At 48.6% G+C, this 17,047-nt stretch overlaps 7 protein-coding genes across 7 annotated transcripts; 4 read left to right on the top strand and 3 right to left on the bottom strand.

The window, feature by feature from the left end:
• Positions 1-132: 132 nt before the first annotated feature.
• Positions 133-1,761, top strand: UTP18 (Utp18p; the record flags this gene model as incomplete). Its single annotated transcript, XM_076685212.1, has 1 exon — positions 133-1,761. The coding sequence occupies one exon, from the start codon at positions 133-135 to the stop codon at positions 1,759-1,761; it is 1,629 nt and encodes a 542-aa protein (XP_076540607.1).
• Positions 1,762-2,748: 987 nt separating this feature from the next.
• TRVA0_022S01772 (acyl-CoA dehydrogenase) lies at positions 2,749-4,011 on the top strand (the record flags this gene model as incomplete). The annotated part of the gene is made up of 1 exon (XM_076685211.1): positions 2,749-4,011. The coding sequence occupies one exon, from the start codon at positions 2,749-2,751 to the stop codon at positions 4,009-4,011; it is 1,263 nt and encodes a 420-aa protein (XP_076540606.1).
• A 1,070-nt stretch (positions 4,012-5,081) lies between these two features.
• Positions 5,082-7,086, bottom strand: TRVA0_022S01750 (uncharacterized protein; the record flags this gene model as incomplete). The annotated part of the gene is made up of 2 exons (XM_076685210.1): positions 5,082-6,093; positions 6,983-7,086. 2 exons carry the CDS (start codon positions 7,084-7,086, stop codon positions 5,082-5,084), a joined length of 1,116 nt encoding a protein of 371 aa, XP_076540605.1.
• Positions 7,087-8,917: 1,831 nt separating this feature from the next.
• On the top strand, positions 8,918-9,910 carry SNP1 (U1 snRNP complex subunit SNP1; the record flags this gene model as incomplete). Its single annotated transcript, XM_076685209.1, has 3 exons — positions 8,918-8,920; positions 8,972-9,440; positions 9,492-9,910. The coding sequence occupies 3 exons, from the start codon at positions 8,918-8,920 to the stop codon at positions 9,908-9,910; spliced, it is 891 nt and encodes a 296-aa protein (XP_076540604.1).
• Positions 9,911-10,110: 200 nt separating this feature from the next.
• On the bottom strand, positions 10,111-11,637 carry MCH4 (MCT family MFS transporter; the record flags this gene model as incomplete). Its single annotated transcript, XM_076685208.1, has 1 exon — positions 10,111-11,637. The coding sequence occupies one exon, from the start codon at positions 11,635-11,637 to the stop codon at positions 10,111-10,113; it is 1,527 nt and encodes a 508-aa protein (XP_076540603.1).
• A 1,082-nt stretch (positions 11,638-12,719) lies between these two features.
• Positions 12,720-14,063, top strand: RFC2 (replication factor C subunit 2; the record flags this gene model as incomplete). Its single annotated transcript, XM_076685207.1, has 4 exons — positions 12,720-12,819; positions 12,904-12,982; positions 13,030-13,108; positions 13,158-14,063. 4 exons carry the CDS (start codon positions 12,720-12,722, stop codon positions 14,061-14,063), a joined length of 1,164 nt encoding a protein of 387 aa, XP_076540602.1.
• A 42-nt stretch (positions 14,064-14,105) lies between these two features.
• On the bottom strand, positions 14,106-16,928 carry PMS1 (ATP-binding mismatch repair protein; the record flags this gene model as incomplete). The annotated part of the gene is made up of 1 exon (XM_076685206.1): positions 14,106-16,928. One exon carries the CDS (start codon positions 16,926-16,928, stop codon positions 14,106-14,108), a length of 2,823 nt encoding a protein of 940 aa, XP_076540601.1.
• Between the last annotated feature and the right edge of the window lie 119 nt (positions 16,929-17,047).

The raw sequence follows: 17,047 nt of genomic DNA, 5'->3' as shown, positions 1-17,047 counted from the left end.
CGTTTTTATTTTTCTATCAATTTGGTGATGTATAGTACCGTGCGGCGAGACCAGGTCCCAACTGAAATTTTTTTTTCTTTCGATAACAGATCAAATCAGCTGGACACTTGATAAGTCGTTTAACGTAGGAAAATGGCGAAAGGGAGCAAGGAGAAGCCGGCGGAGGTTCCTGAAAAGGATGCTGTTGAAATCGAGCTAGAAAAAGCCGTATTTGGCGACTTCGAAGGGTTCGAATCAGGGCTGAAAGAACTTGATCTCGATGCATATGGCTCCGACTATGATATGGAGAGCTCGGACGAAGAGAAGAGTCACGATGAAGAGGAGAATCAGATAGAGGCGCAAGACGGAGATCTGTTCTTTGTAGACGAAGGCGGTGACTCCGACGAGGATAAAATGGACGAAGACGAAGAGGAGTCGTCGGAAGAATCTGAGTCGGAGTCAGACTCTGACGGGAATGCCTGGGACGATAGTGACGACGAGAAGATGCAGATCTCACTAACGTCGTCAGATCGCATTAGAAAACTGAGAAAGACGATGCAGGACAATTATATCAGTGGACGGGAGTACTCGAGGCGGTTACGGGACCGGTTCGAGAAGGTGTACCCTAGGCCGAAGTGGACTTCTATGGAAGCTCTGGAGAGCAATTCTTCGGACGATGAGGCCATGGATGAGGACGAGGACATGGCTGCTTCGGCAGATCCGCTGGCAGCGCTGCTCAAGACAACATCTACATACGTCTCCAAGAAGAGCGCCAAGCTGCTGCCGCCTACAAATCTCGACATTGTGCGCCTCAAGGATGCAAATCATGCGGCCGCCTCTCATTCGGCCATTCAGACGCTTAATTTCCACCCGAGCCACTCGCTGATGCTCTCCAGTGGCTACGACAGAACGCTGCGTATGTATCACGTCGACGGCAAGAGCAACCCCGTCGCGACTACCCTGCATGTGCGTGAATCGCCGTTCCAGACCGCCCAGTTCCATCCTGACGGACGTAGAGTGTTTGCCGCGGGTCGAAGACGATACTTGTATATATGGGACATTGAGACTGGGGGAGTTACCAAGATCACGAGAATGTACGGCCATGAGCAGACCCAGCGAAGTATGGAAAAGTTCGAACTGTCGCCATGCGGGCGGTTTATTGCGCTAATTGGCGGCAATGGCTGGATGAACATGCTTTCTGCCTCGAACGGCCAGTGGATTGCTGGCGCCAAGGTTGAAGGGATCATTGCCGACATTGCCTGGCACAAGGATGGAGAGCGTATTAGCATTGTTACTACTAGTGGCGAGGTCAGCGAATGGGATGTCAATGCGCGGAAAGTGTGTGCCAAGTGGCGGGATGAAGGGTCGGTCGGGATCACTACCATTGCCCTGGGCGGCAAGAACGACCGGTGGTGTGCTATTGGCAGCCAGAGCGGTATTGTCAATGTGTACGACCGTCTAGACCCTACTATTGGGTTCCGGCCCTCTCAGGATGAGGCCCCGACCTACAAGCCAAGGGCAGTTATTACGAATCTTGTTACGACTATCAGCAGCCTGCAATTCTCGCCGGACGGGCAGATCCTGGCTATGGCCAGTAGGGCGAAGCGAGATGCGCTGCGACTTATCCATGTCCCGTCCTTCACTGCATTCAGAAACTGGCCGACTTCGGGCACTCCATTGGGTAAGGTCACTGCTATTGCGTTTACGCCTGGATCCGAGATGCTGTGCACAGGTAATGAAGCCGGCTACGCTAGACTGTGGAAACTCAACCACTACTGTTAACCGTACTGTAACCATACTGTTAGACTTAATGTTACGATTTGCAAACCTGTATTTTACCGGAGATCATTTTATCTCAACTGGCTGTTGGCAATTGTACCCTGGCCAGTAACTGGATTGATGTACCCTTTTTATGCCAGCGCTCTCTTCGCTACTTGTATATAATGAACTGTCTAATCGTATTGTCGGAATACATGTAGCTGTCTAGTAGTGATCATACTAGCTGTCAGTCCTAGTAATGATCGTGGACGAGCCACACCGAGCGGTAGTCTACTTGCTTCTTAGTGATAGCTGTCTAATTGAATACTCGTATTACCGATTTACTGTATTAAGGTAATAGTTGATCTAATAGAATAAAGAGCGAAATACCGAGCACTGTAAAGGTGCAGAATATTTTACGCACTCTAACTAGACGTCGAGTACTACGCTGAATAACTTCTGATATTGCTGACTGCATACCATAGCAAGATCCAATTGATATATACCAATCTCTCTCGACACTTCTCTAGTAACAATCAGGCTATGTAGACCAACACCGTACGATAGTTATTGTACAGTAGTAGTAAATGGGCTAACGGAAGTGACACTCGGAAGAACCTCGGCGACAATGTTCAGGCTACCAGCCGCACATCCGAGGCCCTCGGACTTTTAAACGAGAGAGAACTATTCAACAGCAACTACAAACGCCTAGTTGCAATTGATGCCTCTTGATAATCAACCAATGAAAAATAACCTGCTCCGATCCATCCGCCCAGCTGTATAACACTTTATCTGTCGAAAAGACTGAATTTATTTGTCGATCACGTGCCCAGGGGAGAAGAGCCGCATGTATGCGTGTTACCCCGCGTCTGCTAAACATTCCCCGTGAAGGTGCCGAGCACTCGGCAATGGGCGCACCTGAAGGTTACCAAATCATATTTAAAGTAGGGGAAGGTTCCTTATACACGGCTTTTTTTTTTTCGAATTCTCCAGAGCTTATACAGATATAAAATGCTTAGAGGACTTTCCAGAAGTGTGCGAGTCAGCCGAGTGGCCCGCCAGGCTCTGTTGAACAGGGGCTTTGCATCTACGACCATTGCCAGATCGGCTATTCCAACGTCGCTCAACGTCTTCACTGAAGAGGAGCAGATGTTCAGGGATGCCGTGGCCCAGTTCGCCAACGACGTCGTGGCCCCCAAGGTGCGAGAGATGGACGAGAACGAGAGCATGGACAAGTCTGTTGTCCAGGCCATGTTCGAGAACGGCCTCATGGGCATCGAGACGCCAGAGGAGCTCGGAGGTGCTGGGGCTTCCTTCACCTCTGCCATCATTGCCGTTGAGGAACTGGCCAAGGTCGACCCGTCCGTGTCCGTTATGAACGACGTGCACAACACCCTCGTCAACACCTGCATCCGAACGTATGGCAGCGAGCAACTCCAGAACAAGTACCTACCACAGCTCGCTACCGACAAGGTTGGTTCATTCTGTCTTTCCGAGCCATCTTCAGGCTCTGACGCGTTTGCGCTCAAGACGCGAGCCACTCCTTCAGAGGACGGTTCGTACTACACCATTGAGGGCTCCAAGATGTGGATCACCAACGCTGCTGAGGCCGATATCTTCCTGGTTATGGCCAACATCGATCCGTCTAAGGGCTACAAGGGCATCACTGCGTTCGTTATTGACAAGGAGATGGGTGTCCAGATCGCCAAGAAGGAGAAGAAGCTTGGTATCCGGGCCTCGTCCACGTGTGTGCTCAACTTTGACGGCATCAAGGTTCCAAAGGAGAACGTACTCGGCGAGGTCGGCAAGGGCTATAAGATTGCCATTGAGTGCCTGAACGAGGGCCGAATCGGTATTGCTGCCCAGATGACTGGCCTTGCCATGGGCGCCTTCAACCGGGCCACCGACTACGCATACAACGACCGAAAGCAGTTCGGCAAGCTCATTGGCGAGTTCCAGGGCATGCAGTTCCAGATCGGCCAGGCCGCGATGGAGATCGAGGCCTCGCGGCTGCTTTTGTACAACGCTGCGAGACTCAAGGAGTCCGGCCAGAGCTTCGTCAAGGAGGCTGCCATGGCCAAGCTCTATGCATCCCAGGTAGCCGGCAAGGTTTCCTCGCTCGCTGTTGAGTGGATGGGTGGCATCGGCTTTACTCGAGAGGAGATTGTCGAGAAGTTCTACCGAGACGCTAAGATTGGCGCCATCTACGAGGGTACGTCTAACATCCAGCTGCAGACCATCGCCAAGCTCATTCAGAAGGAGGTCAGTCGTTAGTCCTCTATTTATGAACTACAACTACTTTTGGTACTAAAATGTAAATCTATTTATGATGCGATAAATGTTGCAATTGACGACTAGGCAGGAATGTGCCAGAATTTGTAATTTGTAACAACGGGATTTTGTAAAGGTGTCACAGGAACTTGTCGCAACGTGAACAGCGTCTAAGCGGTCTAAAGACGGCTTTATGGTACAATATCTTGCGAATCTTCAAGGTGTAAGCTCTCCAGGACGTTGATTGCAAGAAATGTTACCAACCTTCGTGCTCTCATTATTGCCAATAGTGCTTGCTGCATCAAGAACGATTTCACGAGCGTCAAAACTTCCGAGGCCATTACACATGCTAGAATTGAATCCTATGCTGGGGAATTGATTTCTCGAAATGCAACTTGTTGAAATGTTGAATCGTATCATCTCTAAGCAATTTTAAGAGAAGATCTACTATCATTTCCTTGCCAAATACCTTGAACAGGAAATCAGTCTCCATAATGTGTTCCCGCAGACTCTCCCGTCCAAGCCATTTTCCCAGGCATATTTACCACTTTGTCTAAAAGGGTTGTTAAATGTGTTCGTGGATAATCTCGCATATATTTCATTATAGCCGTGACTTTGCTTCCTTTCTTTCTTCCATCTTCACTTCGATGCCATCTTCTATGTCCAGAAGACTGCGCTTAGGCTTTTTACGGCCTGCACCGGTGTTATTGACGCGTTTAGAAGCAGAAATCATGTGCTCATCGTATACCAGGTGTACCGATAGATATTAAAAAGAAGTATGTTTCTGCTGCTTTCTGATGCATTTTCGCACCCTGTGGTACTAAGTCCCGACTTTTGTTGCGGGTGGTTCCCCGGGAGAGGCAGGTGGGAATATGTAGGTAAAACAACTCGCATAAAACGTAACAACATATAGCATAGATAATATAAAAAGTGCATGTATAAATAAAGGAGTGTCATCAAAGGATTCGTATGCAAAGGAAGTGTATGCAGTCCAGCCAGCATCATCATAAAAAGCCCCGCTCTTTTTCTTTTTTCGTTATCCTTCAGCAGCAGCTGCAGTTAACCCCCGCTAATTAAGCGGTTACCTGTACCTGCTGCTGTGGTTGAGGGTTGTTAATAACAACCAGCTCAGTTGCCCGAGAGTCATCCCGGATATGTGCGGGGTCTGGAGTAGCCGGTTGCTCCTGCTGCTGTCGGTTTCTTCGCGACCCCATGCCAAAGATATTCTGCAACGCGCGGTGACGTCGCGATGGGGGCGGAGCCTGCTGCGAAGGGTCGTTTTCAGGGGACTGGGCCTCCGGTTTAGGGATGTAGTAGTCTGCCTTACAGAGTGGGCAGCATGCGCGTCGCACCGTTAGCCATGGGTCGATGCATTCAGCATGGAATACGTGCTTGCAAGTGAGCAGTCGCACATCCTCGTGGTCTTCCATAGCGTCGATACAAATGGCACAAATGTCCTCGTCGACAGACCCCAGCTGCGGGACCTCATCCTCATCCTCAGCCGAGTCGCTGCTGCTTGCATGCTCCTCCTCGACGGTCTGTGCCTCGAGGTCTGGACCCTTGTCGAAGCTGGTGCCAATTGGAGTGTTGGGCACTGAGGTAATGTCATCCTTGCGAGACTCCAGCCGCTGCGGGGCGGAGACCCGATCCATCGAGCGCCGGTCAATCGAACGCCGTTCCATCGAACGCCGTTCAATGGGCTCCATGATACGGCTCATGGTGTTCAAGGCGCTTCGCACCACCGTGGGCTGCTCAGTCTGCTGCTGCTGCTGCTGCTGGTTGGTGTCCTCGATGGGGACGGTAGTAACAGTCGCAAAGGCCGACTTGTGTTCTTCCTCGCCGTCCTCTTCGTGAACGGTTGGGGCTCGGTGCAGCAACGCGTCGTCGGACGACGCGGCAGCGTTCGGCTTAGCCAACTTGAACGGCATGATTGGGAATTTCTCGTTGACCTCGTCCATGGTCATGAGCTTGGGCTTCTTCTTTCTCCGCACGCCGCGGTACTGGGTCCGAGCCTGCTGCTGGGCGGCCGCAAACTGCTCGGGATGTCTTCTTCGTCGGCAGAAGTATCTAAACCCCATGAATGCACTGTATGGAATAAAGGTCACAAACACCAACAAGATGGTGATTAGTGACCGCAGAGTGTTAGTGATAATGTCCAACAAAAAAGAGAGGCAGTCGACAGCAACATTGGCCACCCCCATTTTCTCCTCTTTTTCTTTCGGTTACACAGTCTCGGCCAAGACGGAAATAAAATAAAAAGATTCAAGGTCCTCGAGTCGAGAGATAAAACAGAAACGACTGGTTGTGTATATGAAAGAGGGATAAAAAGCTTCTCCAATAGAGCTAATGCAACCACAGTCTACTCATGTGGGATGAGCAGGCGAATGCAAAAAATAGAAGGAAGGAAGCGTTCGACTGCGTCGATATGTGTCCCCCATACAGGAACACACAAGCAGCTCCCGTTACCCGCACTAATTTTTTTTTTTTTTTAACCCACCCCATAGATTGGTTTCAACGGTTTTATCTCCTCTCTCGGGAAATATTACCCTGTTTTGCAGAGTAATACCGGACCCACACACATGCCAAAAAGCAACCTCCGCTCCCAACACCCGTCCTTTTCACTGCCCGGAGCAGCGGGCTAAGGCGGCCGGGCACTACAGTACCCAGAATGGTGTAACCATCTCCACTAAAGGAGAGACAAGAGGTGCGTTTTAGGCGAGGATAGTCCCTCAGCAGAGACAGAGAAAAGTGCCCATATTGCGCAATAGACAGTGCCTTAAAGCAGGCTCCGAATATTGCCCAGCGGCCTTCTCCCTTCTCTCGGGCTTTTTGGCGAGATAGAGATGTGCAATCCTCGAAGAAGGCTGGATGAGATTGTTTTGGCACCGGATGTAGGTACAAAAGGGCTGCTGCATTGTGACGAAAAGAAAAAGAAGGGGAACAGGAAGGGGGGAGGGGATCAAAGGTTACTTACAATAAATTGGCGAATACAATGCCAATTCCAAGCGCAACATAGAAAAGCACGGAGCTCGGTCCGGCACTGAGGCCGGTGGACACGTTTCCGTTATTGTCGCTCATCGCTTCGTCGAATGGATAGATTTGATCGGAGACCGGATCACCCAATAGGAACGAGGCGGAAGGGTCCAAGCAGTAGATACACCACTGAGATAGTACAAGCTTTTTTTTGTCAATCGCCCTAAACGCGGCTCGGCCAAGAAAACTTGTTTTGTTGCCAACTAGTGTAAGTTTAGCCGCGGGCCGGCAGTACGATACAACTCAACACTCGAGGCAGTTTTATTTTTGAGTTTACGCACAATCACTACCCCTGCTGTCGTGGCAAACGGGATCCCTGCGAAGTTGTACGTAGTAATTGGTGTAGTACCGCGGTTGAATATAGTTGGAAACCACGAATCAGACTTCAATACGCATATAACTCACACACAAAAAAAAAACAGTACTACCAAGATGCTACGCTCCTAAGACGGTGGCGAGGCTTTACGCAACAACAACAACAACGGAAAATAAGAGTACGTGTAGATGGGAAAAAGAGTAAAATGATAAAATGAAAAGGAGTGGGAAAAATAGTTAAAATATATCACGCTGTTTTGGCGACGATGATGGCAAGTATCTTGTTGTTATATGAAAGAAAAAGCGACGATCCCCGAAGCTATCTGACATATGTTAACCGCCACCCCTCCTCCGGACAATCGGTGCCCCTAACACCGGAGCGGATCAGCAAACCGCGCATTTCATGCGGCTTTGCCCACTGTGGGGGAGCTATACTTAACCTTTGGACTTAACAGAGAGGCGGAGAGGGGACGCCCTGTTGTAAGTCATCTCGTCGTATCTCTGGGTCTTATCTACTTCTAGACCATGTTTTCTCTTCTCATCAATTCTCAATCGTGACTTAAAATGAGGCTCACCTCGGATGTTCTTCTTTTTTTGACCGAATACAGTGGAGTGTGGGGAAGATCGGACGTCAAAGGCGATTTCGGCAGGCCGCGTTCTGGCTGCCCCCATGCCCAGGTCTGCTACGCAGGAAATCGGTCCCCAGCAGAGAGTAACAGGGTACGTAGAAACCGTAGTAAAGTTCGGAAGTCACGGGAAATGAGATTCATAAACGACTGTATGAGTGAGGGGTGGGACGCTCTGATCAGCGTACAGTAGTCAAATGTAAAGGCCCCGTAGTCACCCGATACATGTCGCTCTGTAAAGCTTTGCGGCCATTAAGGCTTGTAAAAAACCACTTTGTTTAAGGCGATCAAGAGATGGCTACTGGTACTTTATCATAGTCGTGCTATAGGTTTCCAGAAACCCGAGCAAGGTACGTACTAGTGGGGCTGAGTCAGTGCACCAGTCGGTTATGCGGAGACAGTGAGCTTTCAGGAACAGGAGTGAATAGGGCGAAAAGCGCCATGTACAAGGCATGCGCAAGTGGGGTTTCGATCGGGTCGGATGTCTCCCGTATATCCATTATGCCCATAGCGAATATTTGCCAAACACCGCAATTGTCGGGCATCGTACACGTGTACGTACCAGAGTGGCCTTTAATGGACCTTCGTGTTTAATGGACCTTCGTGTTCAATGGACCCTCGTGTTCTGTACGAATAAAAAAAAAAAAAAAACAAGGGTCCTCAGACGAGGCTCGCAGTATCCACGGGCCGGAGTTAATAGCTACTATGTAGCCGCTGGTTTACGCAGCTTCACCGACACCTTTGAGATGACGTCGTTCAATTGTCACTAATGCCGAATGTCAAATCGCCCATTCGCATGATGGTTATGTAATTATAAAATATTGGGACCAATGCGCGCGTGCAACAACATCACCCAAAAATTAGTGAAATATCACCACACATTTATCATATTCACCAAGATCGACTCGTACAAATAATACCGGTAACTGATAGTAATGGTAAGTTTCACTTTAAAACGATAAAGCCGCTACTAATTCGTGTATTTATAGACCGATGTGAAGCGGTTGCCTCTGCACCTGGCAAACCTGTTTAAACCAAGGCCGCCGTTGAAATATGCTCCTCCCTCGGATATACCGCCAGAGCATCGCAAAACTAAGCCTATCGAAGGCGTCGCGGCATACCTCGAGGAATTGAGAAAACCAGACCCCAATTACGTGCCAACCGAAAGCTGGCTGCAGAAACAGCAGAAGGAGAAAAAAGCGCAGCAAGAGGAGCACGCACGCACGCTGAAGGAGCGGATTGCATCATGGGACCCGAGATCAGATCCCCACGTACGTGGGGACCCATTCAGTACGCTGTTTATCGCACGACTGTCATATGAGACTACTGAGCAAGACCTGGAGCGCGAATTCGCAAGGTTTGGACCTATAGAACGGGTGCGCATCGTGACCGATAACAAAACTGGCAAATCTCGAGGGTATGCCTTCGTCGTGTACCAGCGCGAAAGAGATTTAAAAGGTAAGTGAATATTATTTGCTGGAACTAACTAAAAACTAACTGTGTATTTAGCTGCTTATGAAGAGACGAACGGCATGAAAATCCACGGCAGGAAAATATTGGTAGACGTAGAACGGGGACGGACCGTGAAAAACTGGCGGCCAAGGAAGCTTGCAGGGGGCCTAGGAGGAAGGCATTACACTAAAGCTCTATTACGAGACCGTATGAGGAATTCGAGTCCTCGTGGTCCTAGGCGGAATGTTAGAGATGGAGGAGGACGTCGAGATCGAGATGATCGGCGCGACGAACGGCGCGACGACCGACGAGACGACCGGCGGCCATCTACTCGATACAATAGCTACCGAGGCGGCGGTGGCGGCGGAGGAGGAGGAAGCCGGCAGGATTATCGAAATGGAGGTAGCAGCTACCGAGGGCGCGATAGTGATCATAAAGATCGAAAACGATATGAGTCCCCCCGGCGGCGCTATTAGTTGTAACATGTGTATAAAATTGCCATATTTATTACTCTTTCTACGAATTTACCGCATAATGCAGCATACAGGTAAAAATGAATCGTAACTAAATGTTAGATGCATTTAAACATTAATAGTTATTTAAACATTAAAAAAATCTATAGCTCATAACAGGAGTCAAACGACGATAACAGAATTTTTTTTAAAAAAACGAGCGGTTAGTAAATCTTTCTCAGCTTTGCACCACCACCAATGATTCTCGCAATGAGGAAGAAGACGGAGCCAACGAAGTAAGTCGCACCGGAGAAGGCAATCAAACCTTTGTAGTCTCCATTCATGCTCTCGAGAATTGCACCGGCAATTGGAAGACCGGTTAGTACACCAAAGGACACAAACGAGTAGCAGGTGCCATAGGCAGTGCCGTAGTCCTCGGTACGACAGATCTGAGAAATGCACACTGGCGTCAAACAAATACCGGTACCGGACAAGACACCAAACAAAACTGAGAATGCAATAATGGCTCCTTGGTTGGAACCCGCTGGAATCCAGAGGCAGAAGCAGACAATAGAACACAGCAGAGCCGTTACAATCATAGTGTTAAACCGGCCCCACTTATCTGCAATCCACCCCGGCAGGAATCGACCAGGAATCGAGCCAACGCTCAAAAATGCTGTGAGCTTGTACGCGAGGCTGGCATCCATGCCGTTAGCAAGGGCATAGGTGGTAATATAGTTGACCGGCACAAAGATGCCCCACTCAATCATAAAAATTCCAAGAGTCGTAAACAGGAATCGCAAATCCTTGAATCGCGTCAGATCCATAGTCGCATTAGACCCCTCTTTTGCCTTGATCCGGGTTTTCAGCGTGAGTATGGAGCCAATGGCCAGAGCGAGAACAACGAAGCCAATCACTCGCACGGTCCAGCCAAAGCCAATTTCGCCGACCATCTTATTCATAGCCAGCGGGAATACGAGGCCGCCTACTGCGCCGCCAGTGGCTGAAATGCCGGTTGCCAATCCTCGGCGGTAGTAGAACCAATGCCCTACGGATGCGATGCTCGGGGTGAAGACAAGAGAGGCCGCAATGCCGCCCAGCACGCCGTATCCGAGCATGAACTGGTAGTATTCCTTACAGACACTAAGAATGAAGACCGACGCTACAGAGCCGATGCACCCCGGGATAAGCACGAACTTGAGTCCGTACTTGTCAAAAATTGGCCCGACCTGGATACCACCGAAGAACAGCAAGGACGCGTAGATGGAAAACATCCACGAAATCTTCGATTGGCTGATGCCCTTGAGCTGATGTTCCGTGATCCACGCCTGCAGAAACCCAGCCGTGTTAACCATGCCAAATGTCATCGTCATCGCACACCAGGCACCAAACGACACGAGCCATGCTCTCAGCCCGCCTTCTGGAAAGCCCTCTCCCTCGTCCAGCTCGCTTCCGTTCTCGCCAGAAGCCGACTCGATGGGAGCCAGAGGCTTCGCCGGCGGCGGAGGCATACTCTCATATGCAAGCTGCGGCTCGTCATCATCAGGGAATGTTGCGTTCGGGTTGCTGATCTCACGCTTTAACACAATGTTGTGGCTGCTATCACGTAGGTACTTATCATTGGCCTCATCTCCGTGATATGCAGTTATCTGATGCTTATCAAAGTCGGTCTTAATAGTGCTTACCCCAGCACTCTGGGTGGCCACCAAGTCGTCGAAGCTCTGTCGTTCCTCTTCCTTGTAGCCGTTCATATTTCTGTATTTTTCTTTTTAACCTCTCAATCACATATACTCTTGTCGAAATTCTCTTTTTGCCTGCCAAGAAACCATAGGGGAACGGCGAATTTATAATCTTCGCAATGGAAATTTTAGCTTCGCTGATCTTCAGCCGTTCAACAAAAAAAAACCATTTTAGGAAGGATTGTGAGACATGCTCTTTGGATCCTGCAGATGGTTATGAGGTGCGGCGCAGGCCGACGGATACACCGCGGAGTCGACACATTGTCCAGCATCGGATCCGCCCCCTCGATCCGGGGAAAGAGCACGCCGCGCTGACCGCGGCGCACGGTTCGACACGCATGAACTTTTATCACCTCACTATGGCGTTTTAAGTCCCGCAATGGAGCAGTTATGGCCCCACATTATCCCGCGGAGCATTATGTGTATTGCGGAGCTGCAGCTCCGCGAGCCGAAAACAAAAAAAAATGGGCGAGGTTACCAACGTAGCACTTTGGCCCAGGTTCGTGCGTGTTACGCTTTTACAGGGCAAAAATATACACCTCCCACATGCTCGATCGTCAAGGCCTAGGTTTTGTCTCTTCATGTTCATGTCAGAGGCAACCGTCCCCGGTATGCCACTGGTATTGGGAGCTGTCGCCACAAGGCTGGCGAGTACTTCGTAGATGTTCCGCGGCTGGGATTAGGTTTTCGCCCCCCCCCCCCCCCCCCCCCCTCTTCTGTAACTGACTCCGGGATCGAACCTTAAGTAGTTCCGCCTTTGCACGCCTGCGCGTCGATTTTGAGCCTCACCGAGCCGCGTGAAAGGCACTCCAAAAATAAACATGCCGCAGAACTCAAATAGTTAATAAAATGTCGATACTGCGCTTAGAAATTGATAATTGTTTAATACCAAAATTTTTAGGCCTGGTACCATGATTCTTATTTTTGGTCTTGAAAACTGGACCATTTCTGAATTATGTCTGGGCTACATGCTCTCTTGTGATGTACGTTGAGGAGACGCACTACTACAGTTACGGCTAGCACATCTCCACCGATTAAAGATTGCTTGATATTTCAAGCCAAACTAAATTCCGCGCGCTGGATCGCATGATCCAATGGGTACCCTGGCCCCTACTGATTCTCACCACTTTGACTACGTACTCGCTTTCTGCACCAAGAGTGCGCGCGAGAATATATCCGGGCAAATTAACCATGGTTAGTTTACCCAGAAGTAAGACGCGCCGCCGTCCCAATTAACGCGTCTCTCTTTTTTTCACCAATGCTAATTGAAGTATCCAGATCAAATGTCAGCGCTCGTGTCTAGTTCTACTTCAAAAGTTTCGGGACCTCCGTCTAGTGCTCCTTGGGTCGAGAAATAGTAAGTTTCCAATTTTGCTGATGTAAAGCGATTGTCTAACGATCTAGCCGTCCAAAGAAGCTTGACGATGTCGCCGCTCAAGATCATACCGTGGCTATTTTGAAAAGAACAATGCAATCTAACAACGTAAGTTAATGGCTAAACTACCCAAATGCCGCAGAGATTAACAATTCAGCTCCCACATATGCTCTTTTACGGTCCTCCAGGAACCGGTAAGACTTCTACTATCCTCGCGCTGGCTAAAGAACTATATGGCCCAGAACTTATTAGATCGCGAGTTCTAGAGCTTAATGCATCGGATGAAAGAGGTATCTCAATTGTCAGAGAAAAAGTCAAGAACTTTGCCCGAATTGCTATTTCCAAACCCAGCGAGGAGGCGAGAAAAAACTACCCTTGCCCACCATACAAGCTCATCATCCTCGATGAGGCCGACTCCATGACTGCAGACGCACAGTCGGCACTGAGACGCACGATGGAGAACTACTCTAAAATTACTCGCTTCTGTCTCATCTGTAACTACGTGACGCGGATCATCGACCCTCTGGCGTCTCGATGCTCAAAGTTCCGATTCAAGAGCTTGGATGCTTCCAATGCCCTCCAACGCCTTGAATACATTTCTCAAAATGAAGAGCTTAACATTGAGCCAGAAGCGCTAATTAAACTTTTAGACGTGTCTGGAGGGGACCTGCGACGCGCAATAACCCTGCTGCAATCCTCAGCTAGACTGCATAAAGCACCAGGAAGTACACCGCGAATCACCGCAGGTACTATTAACGAGGTCTCCGGGACTGTTCCGTCGACCACTGTTGATGAGCTAATTGGTACAGCTAGAAATGGAACTGTGAAGGACGTGCAAGCAAAGGTGAACGACCTTGTTCATGCTGGCTGGTCAGCTACTCAGCTTATCGTTCAATTGCATGATGATCTCATTCTTAAGGACCAGTTGTTGAGCTCCAATCAAAAGAGTGATATTGCTATGGTGCTGTCTGAAGTTGACAAGGACCTGGTAGACGGGTCGGATGAGCATTTGCAGATTTTGACCTTGATGCTTCAAGTATCTGGAATTATGAAGAGTACGTAATGATAGAGAGATGAACCTTTTATTAGCTGTCTGTGATTCTAATTAGGATGCTGGTTTGTTACCGCTATCCAAGCTTGTAAGGTGACGTAGCGTTGGACGACCGTGGGGGCAGTTCCATGGTTTATCGAGACCAGCGAGCTGACGGACGACTTTCTGCATCGCACTCATTTGCAAAGGCATTCCAATCATGATGCTGCTTCGGCACGCCCTCATCGCAAACATGGCCCTTACTTTCGAGCATCTGACTGCGGGATTCCCGGGAGCATCCTCGATTAAGTTAACGAGCTCTTGGAAGTCCCGCTCGTCAAATATAGTTGTCTTGCTCATCGGGACAGCTGTCAGCTTACATTTCGACCCCGGAAAAGCTCCTTCGTCGACAGATACCTTGAAGCCATTCCTCTCAAATATCTCGAGGTTCTGGGTTACAATAATTTCATCAACAGCAGTTAAACTCAGAGGCCGGGGCGCAGCTAACGGTTGCTGCTGGATGCGGGTCTCTCTTTGCAGCTTTTCAAAATTAAACTTCTCGTCGCTTGCATGCTGATCAACAATGAATATATCGATTTTGTCGGAGTTCTGTCGCTTCTTTGTCACAAGAATAAACCCTAGATTGAATTGCCCAATTACTTTCATTCGTGTAAAATCGTCTTTTTGGATGGTCAAACTCAAAATATTCTCAGCTTCGCTCTGATTTTGATGTGAAATGCTTGTAGCAGATATTTCGTCCCTTGGAATTGCCGGTGACGTAGCTTGCCTCTTAGTTAAAAGCTTGTGTTTTAGGGACGAAAGCGATACCTTGGACTTCTCGCTCAAATTCAAGGTCCTTTGCTTCGTTCGTGATTTGCAATGAAGCAGTGCCAGCTGCTTTCGCATATCAGAAACTGAGCTTGGTCTGGCTATCTCAGAGAACTCCCGTTTCGGTTCGATTGTTTGCGGTATATCAGGAACATAATCAGGATCATCGATAGCAGAAAACGTTGCTGGAATTGGTTCATCGGCGCTGACTTCAGTTTCCTCTTCCTCGTAGCCCTTGTAGTGCGAATTGGCGTCAGATTCCTTTGGTTCGCTCTTTTCTCTAGGTTCCACTGATTTGCCCTTGGTCACGAATAATTCAATGTCCTCTGACACTTCCGATGCAGCATATTCGATAGACTCTTCTTGTATCTCCAGAGCATTAATTTCGGTATCTTCAACATGGGTCATTCCACCTGTCTCTTCAATAACCTCTTCACTCCCCTTCTCTTTTATTGGTTGCTTCCCATTACCCATCGTGATGTTGTCCATGATGATGTCCTCTTCCTCCACCACTTCATGAGTTACATCCACTTCATCAACCAATGCATCAGTCGCATTCTCTTCGATTACTTCATAATTCTTGTCATCATCCTCAACATCTTCCATTTCTACGGCCTCTTTCCCAACCGCAAACATTTCAAAAACTCCAGGCTCCACTTTCCGTCGTTTAGGGCTGTCCATTGCAGTATTCGAAAGGATGCTCGCATCTCTAGGTAGCTTTTTGGAGATAGTACTACCACTACTGCCTCCTGAGCTTGACGAAAACACTGCTGCTTGGGATGTCTCCACCAAAGGACTGCTTGAAATACCATCACTAGATTGAGAACCCTGCGTAAATCTTCTGACAGCGGGATTATCACTCGCTGGTTCGTTGTAAGCATCCTTTTCAGTGGGGCCTGGGAGATAAGACTGGACTCGGTTTCGAGTGGAGCGGTCATTGCCGACATTGTCGCTACTTGGCGAGCTAGCAATGTCATTCGTACCATTGTTCGGAAGAACATAGTCAGAGTTCTCAAAGTACTCAATTAACTGTTCCTTCAACTTTTCAACTAGTAACGCTTCGTCATGTAAAAGAATGGTCCTCTTATCAGGACTAACATTGACATCGTACATGCCAGGTTCTAGCAGCAAATTTGCAACGACAAAAGGGTATTCTATCGTGTTAAACTGACGGTAAATTTCATTAACGGCCTTAGCAACTTGCGGAAGTAAACATGGACGAGAATTGACAAAATATAACTGCCGATCACTGGACTGACGCCCTTGCCCGAATGCAGAATGAGAAATCCATCCCCTGATTCTTGCGTTCGAGTGGTTCTCCATTTCGCCAGTCCTGAGCTTGTTCAGAATAGACTTGGAAGACCATTCTAAAGTAATGTCAAAGCTTTTTAACGATTCGGCAGTAGCCGCTCCAAAGATATTGGCAATGTTTTCTTTTACACTGGCTCCAGATGATGCATATTGGATAGACTTCTTCTTTGTTGAAGTGGTATTTGAGACGGTGATCTTGGTCTTATCGCAAATTATAGCGTACGATTGTAGTATTGTCAAGGCTTTGGAAAACTCTCGTTTGTAGTTCTTTTCCATGTCTAGCCGTCTAACCGGAATTGCCGCCAGGATATTAGATATCATTACAGAGGTCCCTTTCTTTCCCGGAGATATAGTTTTCGACTTCACTGTCCCATGGCGATCAAAGACTATTTTTGTAGCCTTTGGTACTGCTTTCTTTGTACAAGTGACAATTTGCATGTCACAGAGATTGCAGAGCGCTGAGAGCGCTTCACCCCTGAACCCGAGGGTGGTGACACTATCGATATCCTCAAAACTGGCAATTTTCGAGGTGTGGCTCTTTAATGCAATGCTATCAAAATCAGTCTCGTCTATTCCAGTACCATCATCGATCACTTCTACCCCTTCAAGCCCATAGTTCTTGAATCGAACTTCAACAGACTTTGCGTCAGCATCGAGCGAATTTTCGACTAGTTCCTTGACACAGGTAGCTAGATCAACTACCACCTGCGCCGAAGATATCTGGTGCACAGATTTTAAATCGATTTGTAGGATAGTCATGTATTGCTTAGTGGAATGAGTGAGTGGTGAGTCGCGAACGCGTTAATTGATTTTCCTAAAGCGGCTCGCGCGCGTGGCGCGTAGATCCTCCACTGGCATCGGCTATATACCGACTGCAA

This window comes from Trichomonascus vanleenenianus (genome assembly GCF_965637985.1).
Source record: "Trichomonascus vanleenenianus strain CLIB 3782 genome assembly, contig: TRVA0_022S, whole genome shotgun sequence".
Lineage (NCBI taxonomy): Eukaryota > Fungi > Ascomycota > Dipodascomycetes > Dipodascales > Trichomonascaceae > Blastobotrys > Blastobotrys vanleenenianus.
Note: the sequence above shows the minus strand (reverse complement) of the source record. Positions and strands in the feature narration are given on the sequence as shown.